At 46.5% G+C, this 15,735-nt stretch overlaps 2 protein-coding genes across 3 annotated transcripts in view; both read left to right on the top strand.

Moving 5' to 3' along the window:
- The window catches only part of nr1h4 (nuclear receptor subfamily 1, group H, member 4), a 68,829-nt gene extending 63,990 nt beyond the window's left edge, over window positions 1–4,839 (top strand). For both annotated transcript variants that reach the window (XM_080191779.1, XM_080191780.1), the window contains exon 9: window positions 4,077–4,839. In XM_080191779.1, the coding sequence (XP_080047905.1) occupies window positions 4,077–4,315 (239 nt within the window). In that variant the 3' untranslated portion in view covers window positions 4,316–4,839. The remainder of the gene's footprint in view (window positions 1–4,076) is intronic.
- A 6,667-nt stretch (window positions 4,840–11,506) lies between these two features.
- The window catches only part of gas2l3 (growth arrest-specific 2 like 3), a 41,091-nt gene continuing 36,862 nt past the window's right edge, over window positions 11,507–15,735 (top strand). The window contains exon 1 of the mRNA XM_080191778.1: window positions 11,507–11,698. The gene's annotated coding sequence lies outside the window, so the exon portion shown is untranslated. The remainder of the gene's footprint in view (window positions 11,699–15,735) is intronic.

Raw genomic sequence — 15,735 nt, 5'->3', positions numbered from 1 at the left:
CTTGTGACTAATAAGTAAACATGAAAAACTTTTCTTGCGCACTGTACAGGCAAAGCATGCTGTTCATAGAGAAGGAAAGGAGAGAGTGCAGAATGTAGTGTTACAGTCATAGCCAGGGTGTAGAGAAAGACCAAGTAAATAGTGTGCAGGTCCATTTAAAAGTCTGATGGTTAAAAGAGATAGAATAAAGTTTTAGAAGCTTAGAATGAGAGTAGAAGATAGAATTAGAAGGCGTGCTGGGCACAGCTTGCAATAAGTCGCCACACTCCAGCGCCATTTGTGAGGAAGTGAGTTTTAAGGAGCACTTTAACTGGAGTGGGAAAGGCAGAAGGGTGAGGGAGGGAAATCCAGAGCATCGGGGCCAGGCAGCTGAAGGCACAGCCACTGACGTTGAAGCGATGGGAATTGGGAATGTTGAAGAGGGCGGATTGGAAGAGTGCAGAGGTCATTTCGATTTGTCAAACTTACTAACATACAGTGAAAAGTACTGTTTCTTGCGTGCTATACAGGCAAAGCATACCGTTCATAGGAAAGGAAGTGAGAAAGTACAGAATGTAGTGTTACAGTCATAGCGAGGGTGTAGAGAAAGATCAACTTAATGCGAGGTAGGTCCATTCAAAAGTCTGACAGCAGCAGGGAAGAAACTGTTCTTGAGTCGGTTGGTACGTGTCCTCAGACTTTTGTATCTTTTTCCCAGCAGAAGAAGGTGGAAGAGGGAATGTCCGGGGTGCGTGTGGTCCTTAATTATGCCGGCTGCTTTCCAAGGCAGGGGGAAGTGTTGACAGAGTCAATGGATGGGAGGCTGGTTTGTGTGATGGATTGGGCTACATTCACAACCCTTTGTAGTTTCTTGCAGTTTGGACAGAGCAGGAGTTATACCAAGCTGTGATACAACCAGAAAGAATGCTTTCTATGATGCATCTGTTAAAGTTGGTCAGAGTCGTAGCTGACATGCCAAATTTCCTTAGTCTTCTGAGAAAGTAGAGGCACTGGTTGCTTCAATCAAGTTTCTTAACTATAGTGTCTGCATGGAAGGACTGGGACAGATTGTTGGTGATCTAGACACCTAAAAACTTAAAGCTCTCAACCCTTTCTATTTTATTCCCATTGATGTAGACAAGGCATGTTCTCTTCTACACTTCCTGAAGTCGAAGACTATCTCCTTTGTTTTATTGACATTGAGGGAGAGATTATTGTCATCGCACCAGTTCACCAGATTCTCTGTCTCATTCCTGTACTCCGTCTCGTCATTGTTTGAGATCTGACCCACTACAGTGGTGTCATCAACAAACTTGAAAATTGAGTTGGAGGGGAATTTGGCCTCAGGTCACAGGTGAAGGAGTACAGTAAGAGGCTGAGGACACACTCTTGTGGGGCACTGGTGTTGAGGGTGGTTGTGGAGGAGGTGTCGTTGCCTATCCTTACTGATTTTGGTCTGTGGGTTAGGAAGTTCAAGATCCAGTCACAGATGGAGGTACTGAGCCCCGAGCCATGGAGTTTGGAGATGAGTTTTGTTGGAATAATGGTGTTGAAGACTGAGCTATAGTCAGTAACTAGGAGTCTGACGTAGGTGTCTTTGTTGTATAGGTGTTCCAGAGTTGAGTGCAGGGCTAGGGAGATGGTGTCTGCTGTGGGCCTGTTGCGGCGGTTGGTGAACTATAGTGAATCCAGGCAATCTGGGGGTCCAGAATTGAGTCGTACCATAACTAACCTTTTAAAGCACTTCATAATGATGGATGTCAGGGCCACCAGCCAATAGCCATTGAGGCACGCTGCCTGGCTTTTTGGTGGCAAATCTTGTATTATGAACCTGTGAGCCATTCTGATGATAATAATGCTCAGCAGAGCAAGGGTTAACGTGGGATTGGAGAATAACACTCCCACGGTATGATGTGTAATGTCACATGGTAATGGGCTCAGATAGAACTTTCTTGAAGCAACCTGCATTGAAATGGCAGCAAACAGCATGCCAATAGCTGGGATTGGTAAATAGTTAAAGATTAAGATTAACTAGTTTATGTTTAAACATACTAATCCCAAGATCTGATCATTGAGACAACAAGTGAACCCATAATGCATCAATTCATTGATGAGGGGATGGCATGATGGTACAGAGGTTAGCACTGGTGCCTCACAGTGCCAGGGACCCGGTTCGATTCCAGCCTCAGGTCACTGTCTAGAGTTTGCACAGTCTCCCCGTGTCTGCATGGGTTTCCTTCAGGTGTTCTGGTTTCCTCCCACAATCCAAAGATGTGTGGGTTAGGTGGATTGGCCATGCTAAATTACCTCTTAGTGTCAGGGCGATCAGCAGGGTAAATACATGGAGTTACAGGGATAGGGCCTGGGTGGGATTGTGATCAGTACTGACTTGATGGGCCAAATGGCCTCCCCTGCACTGTAGGGATTCTATGATCTCAGCCGGTTTGGAGAGCAACTAGAGCTAACATTTCAAGTCTGACTCAGATGGTTGATTACAACAAGTTAACCCGAGGAGCGGGAACCACCAATAACACTAGCTAACACGGGGACCAGGAGAGGAAATTGGGTCCTCGGCAGCATAGTGAGAATAGGGGGTTTTGTTTCTCATGCTGTGGATGTCACTGGTTAGGCCAGCATTTATTGACCATCCCCCGCTGTCCTTGAGAAGTTGGTGAATCCCCTATCAACAGCATCCTGGGCATTGCTATTAACTTATGTGATCTAGCTAGCTTGAGTTGCTGCGATGCATCTTGTAGATGGTACACGTTGCTGCCACTGTTGTCAGCGGTGGAGGGGGTGAATGTTTGTGGAAGGAGTAGCAATCAAGTGGGGCTGCTTTGTCCTGGATGGTGTCGAGCTTCTTGAGTGTTGTTGGAGCTGCACCCATCCAGGCAAGTGAGGAGTATTCCATCACACTCCTGACTTGTGCCTTGTAGATGGTGGACAGGCTTTGGGAAGTCGGGAAGTGAGTTACTCATTCCTGGCCTCTGACCTGCTCTGGTAACCAGAGTATTTATATGGCTCCTCCAGTCCAACTTCTGATCAATGGTAACTCCCAAGATAATGATAGTGGCGGATGCAGCAATTGTAATACCATTGAATGTCAAGGGGTGATGGTTAGAGTCTCTGTGTTTGAGATGGCCATTGCCTGGCACTCGTACTGCGCGATTACTTGCCAGTTGTCAGTCCAAGTCTGGATATTGCCCAGGTCTTGCTGCATTTGGACATGAACTGCTTCAGTATCTGAGGAGTTGTGAATGATGCTGAACACTGGGCAGACATCATTAAACATCCCCACTTCTGATGGAGGGAAGGTCATTGACGGAGCAGCTGAAGGTGGTTGGGCTGAGGACACTAACCCTGAGGAACTCCTGCAGAGATGTGCTGGAGGTATTACAGTGACTCAGAGAAAGGTTACTGACAGGCGAATGACACATAACTGGCTCTGGCTCTTAAGACCATAAGATATTGGAGCAAAATTAGGCCATTCGGCCCGTCGAGTCTGCTCTGCTAATTGATCACGGCTGCTAAGTTTCTCACCCCCATTCTGCTGCCTTTCCCCCATAACTTTTCATCCCCTTACCAATTAATAACCTATCGATCTCTGTCTTAAATACACTCAATGACTTGGCCTCCACACCTGGCGCTCAAGAGTTTATGTCCAACTGATTTTGTTCTTTTGCTCTGATAATGTACTATGTTGCAAAAATCCACGTAGGAACATAGGTCAGCACGGTGGCACGGTGGTTAGCACTGCTGCCTCACAGCGCCAGGGACCCGGGTTTAATTCCAGGCTCTCACAGTCCGAAGGTGTGCTGGTTAGGGTGTATTGGCCGTGCTAAATTCTTCCTCAGCGTACCCGAACAGGCACCGGAGTGTGGCAACTAGGGAATTTTCGCACTAAATTCATTGCAGTGTTAACGTAAGCCTACTTGTGACACTAATAAATAAACTGTTGAAAAAAAGGGATGTGAGGGATGATATCACTGTGTAATCGGAATATCGCCAGCATTGAGGAATGTTGTGTGAGTCCGGCGTTCCATTGGACAGGGTGTGACCAAAATGGCTGCATTTAACGATCTGTTTCTCTGCCGTAGACCGTTCCTTTGTGAAGAACCGGGAAGCTATTGACAGACTTCAGGAGCCTCTGCTGGAAATCCTGCAGAAATATTGCAAACTGAACCACCCAGATGACCCGCAGCACTTTGCTCGGCTGTTGGGCAGACTGACCGAGCTCCGGACTTTTAACCACCATCACTCGAACATGCTGATGTCCTGGAGGATCAACGACCAGAAGTTCACGCCCCTTCTCTGTGAGATCTGGGACGTGCAGTGAAGTCTCACACCCTCCCTGCAAGAACTCTTGAGTCAGTTACAGGACCCGCTAATTAAAAAAATAGATGTGCAAAGTAGGAGAAGTTTCGAAACTTTGGAACATTCTGAACTGCCTGGTGTGTGAACGCTGAGGGAACAAACACGTGTCTGCGGCTCCGTGACCAGTTCAAAGGCTCATTACGAGCAAGCGCAGGAACGTGACCCAACAGTTCTAGACCATTCTCCAATCTGCACAACCACCAGAAACTAACTACCCCAAATATGTTCGAATAACAAGTGCGACGTCTTTTCTAATTGCCTTTGAGATTGTAATGTACAGACATCAGTCGGGTAATATATAAGATTATCTGGTGTCCCTTTGGGCTCTTGTCTGGTATTGTGGAGCGTAGGGTGGCATGGTGCCACAGTGGTTAGCACCACTGCCTCACAGTGCCAGGGATCCAGGTTCAATTGCCAGCTGGGGTTACTGTCTGTGCGGAGTCTGCACGCTCTCCCCTGTATCTGGGTGGGTTTCCTCTGGGTGCTCCGGTTCCCTCCCACAGTTCAAAAGACGTGCTGGTTAGGGCGCATTGGTCACAATAAATTCTCCCTCAGTGTACCCAAACAGGCACCGGAGTGTGGCGACTAGGGGATTTTCACAGTAACTTCATTGCAGTGTTAATGTAAGCCTACTTGTGGCACTAATTAATAAACTTAAACTTAAAGGAATTAGGAGTAAATGTAGGCAAATTCAGCCCTTCAAGCTTGCTCCGCCATTCAATGAAATCATAGCTGATCTAGTCCTACTGATGATCTGCATGAAAGGACATTATGGTCAGAGGTGATGCCAGTGATAAACAGTGCTGCCCAGAGTGGATGTCCAAATGGAAACATTATGCGATGGAATTTGTTAGATTTGGTTTAATAGACAGAAAGTGAGATGGTTTCAAATACAGAAAGTATGTGCAGGTATGTTAATGATGGACAGAGTGTGGTGACCAGTGTTTTATTCACCCCACTCACCCCCAAACAAAGGACAAATACAACTAGACTTGGAGACATTCCCTAACTTCTGAGCTCCAAGATTAACCTGAGCTCCTGTCCTCCCTCTCAGGGGGAAGTAAAAGGCCGAACGGTCCCTATTTTAAGGACAAGCTGGGAAATTGAACCTCAGATGTGTTGGTCAATATTTACCCATCAGCCTCCATCAGCGAAACAGACCTGAGGGGGCACCTGTAAAATGCCTGCTCTCCACCATGAATTTGGCAGGGAGCCCAACACCTGTACAGACCGGCAAACCCACCCCATTGCTGCCACTTTGCACCAGTTTGGTGCTGAAGAAATAAGCATGACACAAACCAATTTTTACTCCAGTGATCTCTTTAATGTCCTCCACATTACAACAGTGACGTCAGAAACACTCAATGACTCGGCGCACTTTGGGATGTACAGAGGTTGTGCAAAGGCCAAAGAGAATGCAAGTTCTTCCCTTGCCTTCCAACCGCTTGTGAAATTAAACTCTGGCTAAGAGGGTTCAGCAGTTTGGTATTTAAGACAAATGAAAAGGCTCAGTTGGCTGGAACAGCTGGTTAGTGATATGGAGTGACATATTAAGTTGATCTTTCTCTACACCCTAGCAATGACTGCAACACTACATTCTGCACTCTCTTCTTTCCTTCCCTATGAACGGTATGCTTTGACTGTATAGCGCGCAAGAAACAATACTTTTCACTGCACCCCAATACATGTGACAATAATAAATCAAATCAAATCAACAGCGTGTGTTCAATTCCTGTACCGAGATTATTTATGAAGACCCCGCCTTCTCAACTTGGCCCCCTTGCCTGAGGTGTGGTGACCCCCAGGTTAAATCACCAGCAGGAACCTCTCCCCCAGCAAAGTGGGGAACAGCCTCTGGGGTCATTGGCAACTTTCTATTTAAGATAAATTGAAAAATGTTCTGCACAATTTCACCGTGAATCAGGAGAATCGGAAACCTTCCTTCATTTTTTTTCAATTCCTCGTCTGTTAGATTGTGACTTGAAGCAGCAAAGTAAAGGAAAAGAGTGGATTGTGTAAAGATTTCTGATAGTTTTAAAACCTCTGTAGCATTACTAAAGAAACCACCTTCAAAACTGAAAGTACTGGCAGGTCAGGTGTGTAACTTGTACGTCAGTAACATTGGGAAGAAAATCCAATTTTTATTCAGGCAATATGACAATGATATGAATGTACATTTACCATCGTTACTCAGACTGATGCTTTGAAGTCCGGAATGTGTTTGTGAAAATACACATGTTATTATAATAGTGAATAAAGAATGAGCTATCACAGATACTTCCTGAGGTGACTAAATTGCTTTGTGTCAATTTAGGAGATGTATTTAAAGTTAAGTTTTAAAGTTGGTAAAGTTTATTTATTAGAAACCATACAACACAACAGCACAAAAACAGGCCTTTTGGCCCTTCTTGTCTGTGCCAAACCATTTTTCTGCCTAGTCCCACTGCCCTGCACCTGGACCATATCCCTCCACACCCCTCTCATCCATGTATCTGTCCATGTTTTTCTTAAATGATAAAAGTGAGCCCACATTCACCACTTCATCTGGCAGTTCATTCGACACTCCCACCACTCTCTGTGTGAAGAAGCCTCCCTAATATTCCCTTTAAACTTTTCCCCCTCCACCCTTAACCCATGTCCTCTAGTTTTTTTCTCCTCTAGCCTTAATGGAAAAAGCCTGTTTGCATTCACTCTATACATAAGAACATAAGAACATAAGAAATAGGAGCAGGAGTAGGCCATCTGGCCCTTCGAGCCTGCCCCGCCATTCAATAAGATCATGGCTGATCTGTCGTGGCTCAGTTCCACTTTCCCGCTCTCTCCCCATAACCCTTAATCCCCTCTCTTATCAAAAACCCATCAACCCGCTTCTTAAAAATATTTAGCGAGGCAGCCTCCACCACTTCAACGGGCAGAGAATTCCAGAGATTCACCACCCTTTGAGTGAAGAAGTTCCTCCTCAACTCCGTTCTGAACCGCCCCCCCTTTATCTTGAGGCTGTGCCCCCTAGTCCTACTGTCTTTTTTGAGCGGGAAGAGTCTTTCCACCTCTATCCTATCCATCCCATTCATCATCTTATACGTCTCAATGAGATCTCCCCTCATTCTTCTAAACTCTAACGAGTACAAGCCCAGTTTATTCAGCCTCTCCTCATAGCTCAACCCCCTCAACTCCGGTATCAGCCTAGTAAACCTCCTCTGCACTCCCTCCAGGGCCAAAATATCCTTGCGCAGGTGCGGCGCCCAAAACTGCACACAGTACTCCAGCTGCGGCCTCACCAATGCCCTATACAGCTGCAGCAAGACCTCCCTACTTTTATATTATACCCATCATAATCTTATACACCTCTATTAAATCTCCCCTCATTCTTCTACGCTCCAGGGAATAAAGTCCTAACCTATTCAACCTTTCTCTGCAACTCAGTTTCTCAAGTCCCGACAACATCCTGGTAAACCTTCTCTGCACTCTTTCAACCTTATTAAAATCCTTCCTGTAATTAGGTGACCAAAACTGCACACAATACTCAAAATTCAGCCTCACCAATGTCTTATACAACCTCACCATAACATTCCAACTCTTATACTCAAGACTTTGATTTATAAAAACCAATGTTCCAAAAGCACTTTTTACAACCCTATCTACCTGTGATGCCACTTTTAGGGAATTATGTATCTGTATTCCCAGATCCCTCTGTTCTACTGCACTCTTCAGTGTCCTACCATTTACCTTGTATGTTCTACCTTGGTTTGTCCTTCCAAAGTGCAATACCTCACACTTGCCTGCATTAAACGCCAAAGTTTAATAGTGCCATAAGTAGGCTTACATTAACACTGCAATGAAATTACTGTGAAAATCCCTTAGTTGCCACACTCCAGCATCTGTTCAGGTGCACTGAGGGAGAATTTAGCACAGCCAATGCACCCTAAACAGCACATCTTTCTTTGAACTGTAGGAGGAAATCAGAGCACCTGGAGGAAACCCACGCAGACACGGAGAGAACGTACAGGCTCCGCACAGACACAAACTGAGAATTGAACCCCGGGTTCCTGCTGCTGTGTGGTATCAGTGCTAACCATTGCACCACTGTGCGATGGGCAGAATGGCCTGCTTCTGCACTGTAGGGGTTCCCATTAAGAGTGATGGGAGCAGAGAAACCCCCCGCAGTTCACGTTTCTGCTCAAACTGCAGATCATAACTAGAAACTGTCTCAATGCATCAATGAAAACAACGAAACAAAAGCTTACATTTATATAGCACCTTTAAAATTGTAAACCATAAGTAGGCACGTAACCAGAGTAATACAACAACATCTTATATTTGTGGGAAGACATGAATAATGTACCAGCAGTTCCGAGAAACATGTTTTAATGAGGAAATGAAGAAAATTAGCATTAGTAGAGAAATGGTTTTTGGGGAAATTGATGGGATTGAAGGTGGATAAATCCTCAGGTCCTGATAATCTTCATCAGAGAGCACTTAAGGAAGTGGCCCTGGAAATAGTAGATCAGTTGGTGGTTATTTTCTTTGGGCTCTGGACTGGTTCCTGCAGATTGGAGGGTAGCTAATGTAAACCCACTGTTCAAAAGGGTGGCAGAGAGAAAACAGGGAATTATAGACCAGTGAATCTAACATCGGGACTGGGGAACTTATGAGAGTCTATTATCAAGGATTTCATATCTCGGCATTTGGAAGGCAGTGGGATAATCAGACAAAGTCAGCATGGATTTACAAAAGGGAAATCATGATAGACAAATCTATTGGAATATTTTGAGGATATAACTAATAGAGTTGACCAAGGAGAAGTGGATGTGGTTTATTTAAACTTTCAGAAGGCTTTCAACAAGGCTTTTGTTTATTAGTGTCACAAGTAAGCTTACGTTAACATTGCAATGAAGCTACTGTGAACATCCCCTAGTCGCCACACTCTGGCACCTGTCAGGATACACTGAGGGAGAATTTAGCATGGTCAGTGCACCTAACCAGCACGTCTTTCGGACTGTCAGAGGAAACCGGAGCACCTGGAGGCAACCCGTGCAGACACGAGGAGAACATGCAGACTCCGCCAGACAGGAATCAAACTCCGGGTCCTTAGTGCTGTGAAGCAGCAGTGCTAACCATTGTGCCACCATGTCACTTTGTCTCCCATAATAGACTGCTGTGTAAAATTAAACTGTATGGGATTGGGGGTAATGTCTTGCGATGGATAGAAAGCTGGTTAGCAGACAGGAAGCAAAGAGCTGGCACGAATGGATCTTTTTTCTGATCGACAGGCAGTGACTTGTGGAGAACCACAGGGATCTGTGCTCGGACCCCAACTGTTCACATTATATATTAATGATTTGGAAGAGGGAACTGAATGTACTATCTCCAAATTTGCAGATGATACAAAGTTGGGTGGGAGGGTGAGCTGTGAGGAGGATGCAGAGATGCTTCAGCGAGATTTGGACAGGCTGAGTGTGTGGTCATGTAGAATAAGGTGGATAAATATTAGGTTATCCACTTGGGTAGCAATAATAAGAAAATTATTATCTGAATGGGTGTAAATTGAGAGAGGGGGATACTCAGTGAGACCTTGATGTCCTTGTGCATCGGTCACTGAAAGTAAGCACGCAGATACAGCAGGCAGTAAAGAAGGCAAATGTTGGCTTTCATAGCGAGAGGATTTGAGTACAGGAATAGGGATATCTTGAAACAATTATACAGGGGGGTTGGTGTGTTGTGTGCAGTTTTGGTGTCCTTATCTGAGGAAGGATATTCTTGCTATAGAGGGAGCGCACTGAAGGTTTACCAGGCTGATTCCTGGGATGACGTGACTGATGTATGAGGAGAGATTGGTGGGTTAAGATTATATTGCTGGAGTTCAGAAGGGTGAGAGGGGAGAATTTGTTTTGGGAGTCTTGAATCAGGCAGGTGGACAATGCGGCCTGCCATATGGAGCGAATCAAATTTCCTAAATAAGTTTATTTATTAGTGTCACGAGTAGGCTTGCATTAACACTGCATTGAATTTACTATGAAAATCCCCTAGTCGCCACACTCCGCTGTCTGTTCTGTACTCTGAGGGAGAATTTAGCACAGCCAAAGTGCCTAACTAGCACGTTTTTTGGACTGCGGGAGGAAACCGGAGCACCTGGAGGAAACCCACGCAGAGATGGGCAGAATGTGCAGACAGTGACCCAAGCCGGGAATCAAACCCAGATCCCTGGCGCTGTACAGCAGCAACGCTAACCACCATGCTGCTGTGGTGAACACTGTGTGTGTGCACACAGTGACTTTGAATCCCCTGGGCAGTGTGTGTGTGGTGGGGGGGGGGGGGTGGATTATTTGTGTGTGCGTGTGTGTGTGTGTGTGTGTGCGGGGGGGGGAGGTGAGGTTTGTGTGTGTGTGGGGGGGGGTTTGTATGTGTGTGTGGGGGGGGTTGTATGTGTGTGGGGGTGTGTGTGTGGGGGTGTGTGTGTGTGTGTTGGGGGTGTGTGTGTGTGTGTTGGGGGAGTTTGTGTGTGTGTGGGGGGTGTGAGTGTGTTGGGGGGTTTTGTGTGTGTGTGTGTGTGTGTGTGTGGGGGGGGGGTGGTGTGGGTATGTGTTGGGGGAGGGTTTGTGTGTGTGTGTGTGTGTGTGTGTTGAGGGGGTTTTGTGTGTGTGTGTGGGGGGGGGTTGTGTGTGTGTGGGGGGGGGGGTGGTGTGGGTATGTGTTGGGGGAGGGTTTGTGTGTGTGCGTGTGTGTGTGTGTGTGTGTTGAGGGGGTTTTGTGTGTGTGTGTGTGTGGGGGTGTGGGGGCTGGGTGTGTACTCTCTGTAATCCCCATGAATGGAATAAGCCCCGCCCCAAGCCACGCCCTCCCGCGCCGGCCATGCCCCCGGAAGCCGCAGCAAGGCCGCTATTGGCTGTTTCAAATGGCGCTGCCCCCGGGGTGAATGGCGGTTTCCCATTGAGAAAAATCCCGAGGAAAAGCGGAGTCCCGGGACCGGGATCGGGATCGGGATCGGGATCGGGAGAGACAGCCAGCCCGGGAGACCGGGAGAGGGAGACCCAGCCCGGGACCAGGATTGGGATTGGGATTGGGACTGGGACTGGGACCGGGACCGGGATTGGGATTGGGATTGGGATTGGGACCGGGACCCCCAGTCCGGGATACAGAGCCTGGGAGAGAGAAACCGGGGCTCCCGGGACCGGGATAGAGAGTCTGGGAGACCGGGAGCGGGGGGAGACCCAGCCCGGGACCGGGATAGGGATACAGAGCCTGGGAGATAGGGATAAGATAACCCGGGATACCGAGCCCAGGAAAGAGCGACCCAGCCCGGGATACAGAGCCCGGGATCAGCAGCGCTACCGGAGCGGACCCGCAGGTAAGAGAGAGAGAGGGGCAGTGAGTGCCACCCAGCCAGACGGTGCCGCACTGAGGACGCAGCCTGGTTAATGTGTCTTGAATCTACCGCAAACTTGGTGTTGTCAGACTTTTTACTGTGTTTGCAAGGAAGAAATAGCCAGACATCTGGATATAAATTGTCCCATTGGGAAGATGCAGCATGGGTTCATGAAGGGCAGGTCATGTTCGACTAATCTGGTGGAATTCTCTGAGAACATTACATGTGCAGTGGACAGTGGGGAACCTGTGGATGTGGTGTACCTGGATCTCCAGAAGGCATTTGTCAAGGTGCGGCAAGACTGCTATATAAGATAAAGGTGCACAGTGTTACGGGCAATGTATTAGCGTGGATAGAGGATTGGTTAACTAACAGAAAGCAAAGAGTGGGGGTAAATGGGTGTTTTTTCTGGTTGGCGATCAGTGACTAGTGGTGTGCCTCAGGGATCAGTGTTGGGACTGCAATTGTTTCTGATTTACATGGATGATTTGGAGTTGGGGAACCAAGTGTAGTGTGTCAAAATTTGCAGATGACACTAAGATGGGTGGCAGAGCAAAGTGTGCAGAAGATGCTAAAAGTCTGCAAAAGGATTTAGACAGTCTGAGTGGGCGAGGGTCTGGCAGATGGAGTACAGTGTTGGTAAATGTGAGGTCATCCATTTTGGCAGGAAAAACAGCAAAATGCATATTATTTAAATGGTAAAAAAAAAATTGCAGCATGCTGCTGTGCAGAGGGACCTGGGTGTCTTTGTGCAAAAATCACAGGGAGTTGGTTTGCAGGTGCAGCAGGTAATTAAGAAGCAAATGGAATTTTGTCCTTCATTGCTAGAGGGATGGAGTTTAAAAACAGGGAGGTTATGTTGCAGCTGTATAAGGTGCTGGTGAGGCCACACCTGGAGTACTGTGTACAGTTTTGGTCTCCTTACTTGAGAAAGAATATACTGACACTGGAGGGAGTGCAGAGGAGATTCACTAGAGTTGATTCCAGAGTGGAGACGGTTGGTTTATGAGGAGAGGTTGAGTAGACTGGGGCGAGACTCATTGGAATTTAGAAGAATGAAGGGAGATCTTATAGAAACATAAGATTTATGAAGGGAATCGATAAGATAGAAGCGCGGAAGTTGTTTCCACTGGCGGGTGAAATTAGAACTAGGGGGCATAACCTCAAAATAAGGGGGAGCAGATTTAGGACTGAGTTGAGGAGGAACTTCTTCACAGAAAGTGTTGTGAATCTGTGGAATTCCCTGCCCAGTGAAGCAGTTGAGGCTCCCTCATTGAATGTTAAGGCAAGGTTAGATAAATTTTTGACCAGTAAAGGAATTAAGGGTTATGGTGAACAGGTGGGTAAGTGTAACTGAGTCCATGAAAAGATCAGCCATGATCTTATTGAATAGTGGAGCAGGCTTGAGGGGTCAGATGACCTACTCCGTGTTCTTGCATCTGACTCGAGAGGAATGCACTGCCCACTAAGTCACAGCTGGTACTTATTTGATTTATTGTTGACCCATATATTAACATACAATTAAAAAGTATTGTTCCTTGTGCTATACAGACAAACCATATTGTTCATAGAGAAGGAAAGGAGAGGGTGCAGAATGTAGTGTTGCTGTCATAGCTAGGGTGTAGAGAAAGATCAACTTAATGCAAGGTAGGTTCATTCAAAAGTCTGACAACAGCAGGGAAGAAGCTGTTCTTGAGTTGGTTGGTACATAAGAACATAAGAAATAGGAGCAGGAGTAGGCCATCTAGCCCTTCGAGCCTGCCCCGCCATTCAATAAGATCATGGCTGATCTGTCGCTGCTCAGTTCCACTTTCCCGCCCTCTCCCCATAACCCTTATTCCCCTCTCTTATCAAAAACCCATCAACCCGCGTCTTAAAAATATTTAGCGAGGCAGCCTCCACCACTTCAACGGGCAGAGAATTCCAGAGATTCACCACCCTTTGAGTGAAGAAGTTCCTCCTCAACTCCGTTCTAAACCGCCCCCCTTTTATCTTGAGGCTGTGTCCCCTAGTCCTACTGTCTTTTTTGAGCGGGAAGAGTCTTTCCACCTCTATCCTATCCATCCCATTCATCATCTTATACGTCTCAATGAGATCTCCCCTTATTCTTCTAAACTCTAACGAGTACAAGCCCAGTTTATTCAGCCTCTCCTCATAGCTCAACCCCCTCAACTCCGGTATCAGCCTAGTAAACCTCCTCTGCACTCCCTCCAAGGCCAAAATATCTTTGCGCAGGTGCGGCGCCCAAAACTGCACACAGTACTCCAGCTGCGGCCTCACCAATGCCCTATACAGCTGCAGCAAGTACATGACATCAGACTTTTGAATTATTTTCCCAATGGAAGAAGGTAAAAGAATGTCAGGGTGCATGGGGTCCTTATATTTTGGCCCTGGAGGGAGTGCAGAGGAGGTTTACTAGGCTGATACCGGAGTTGAGGGGATTGAGCTATGAGGAGAGGCTGAATAAACTAGGCTTGTACTCGTTAGAGTTTAGAAGAATGAGGGGAGATCTCATTGAGACGTATAAGATGATGAATGGGATGGATAGGATAGAGGTGGAGAGACTCTTCCCGCTCAAAAAAGACAGTAGGACTAGGGGGCACAGCCTCAAGATAGAGGGGAGGCGGTTTAGAATGGAGTTGAGGAGGAACTTCTTCACTCAAAGGGTGGTGAATCTCTGGAATTCTCTGCCCGTTGAAGTGGTGGAGGCTGCCTCGCTAAATATTTTTAAGAAGCGGGTTGATGGGTTCTTGATAAGAGAGGGGATTAAGGGTTATGGGGAGAGGGCGGGAAAGTGGAACTGAGCAGCGACAGATCAGCCATGATCTTATTGAATGGCGGGGCAGGCTCGAAGGGCTAGATGGCCTACTCCTGCTCCTATTTCTTATGTTCTTATGTTCTTATGCTGGCTGCTTTGCCAAGGCAGCGGGAAGTGCAGACAAAGGCTTATGTATGTGATGGACTGGGCGTGTTCACAACCCTTGTTCTTGGGCAGGTCAGGAGCCATAGCAATGTGCGATACAACCAGAAATATTGCTTTCTATGGTGCATTTGAAAAAGTTGGTGAGAGTCATAATGGACATGTCAAATTTCCTTAGTCTTCTGAGAAAGTAGAGGCATTGGTGGGCTTTCTTAACTATAGTGTCGGCATGGGGGGATTAGGATAGGTTGATATTGATCTGGACAGCTAAAAACTTGAAGTCTCAATCCATTCTACTTCGTCCCTGTTGATGTAGACAGGGGCATGTTCTCCTTTATACTTCCTGAAGTCGATGACAATCTCCTTCATTTTGTTGACATTGAGTGAGAGATTATTGCTGTCACGCCGGTTCATCAGATTCTCTTTCTTTTTCCTGTACTTAAACATTTATTAAGCCACATTCACTTTGTTCTGATTTTATATTTTGTGCGTTTACATCTTTCTCCTTCACGACCAGCAAGTAAACTAGTTTTGTTTTTGAAAGAGGAACTTAAACGTTCCACTGGTTGCAATTATTCATAGCAGGAATGACTCACGTTTAGTGATGAATAGAATTTGCTTGTGATCCAACCACTCCCAATCCACCCTGAACAGCCCAGTTTGGGGCACTAGCAAAAATAACAGCACACTTGTAATTATTGCCAAGGTAGCAGCCTTGTGACTCTGGGTAGATATTCCTCCCTCTCTCTCTCTCTCTCTCTCTCTCTCTCTCTCTGTTGCTCAAGTAATAGAATCCTACAGATCAGAAGGAGGCCATTCGGCCCATTGAGTCTGCATTGACAACAATCCCACCCAGGCCCTATCCTTGTAACCCCACGTAATTGCCTGACACTAAGAGGCAGTCCCACCTATATCTGTTCCCTGTAACCTGAAGTATTTACCCCGCCAATCCTCCTAACCTATACATTTTGGGACACTGAGGGACAATTTAGCCAATGCACCAAAGCCATATATCTTTGGATCAGAATGACGTGGGAATTAAGTTCCATCCCAGAGTTTTGATTGTCCAATCCAGACTGGCACTCAACTGGGATTGTCT

The sequence above is a fragment of the Carcharhinus amblyrhynchos genome, chromosome 6, assembly GCF_965287045.1.
Source record: "Carcharhinus amblyrhynchos chromosome 6, sCarAmb.v2.hapA, whole genome shotgun sequence".
Lineage (NCBI taxonomy): Eukaryota > Metazoa > Chordata > Chondrichthyes > Carcharhiniformes > Carcharhinidae > Carcharhinus > Carcharhinus amblyrhynchos.
This window is presented reverse-complemented; position numbering and strand designations above follow the sequence as displayed.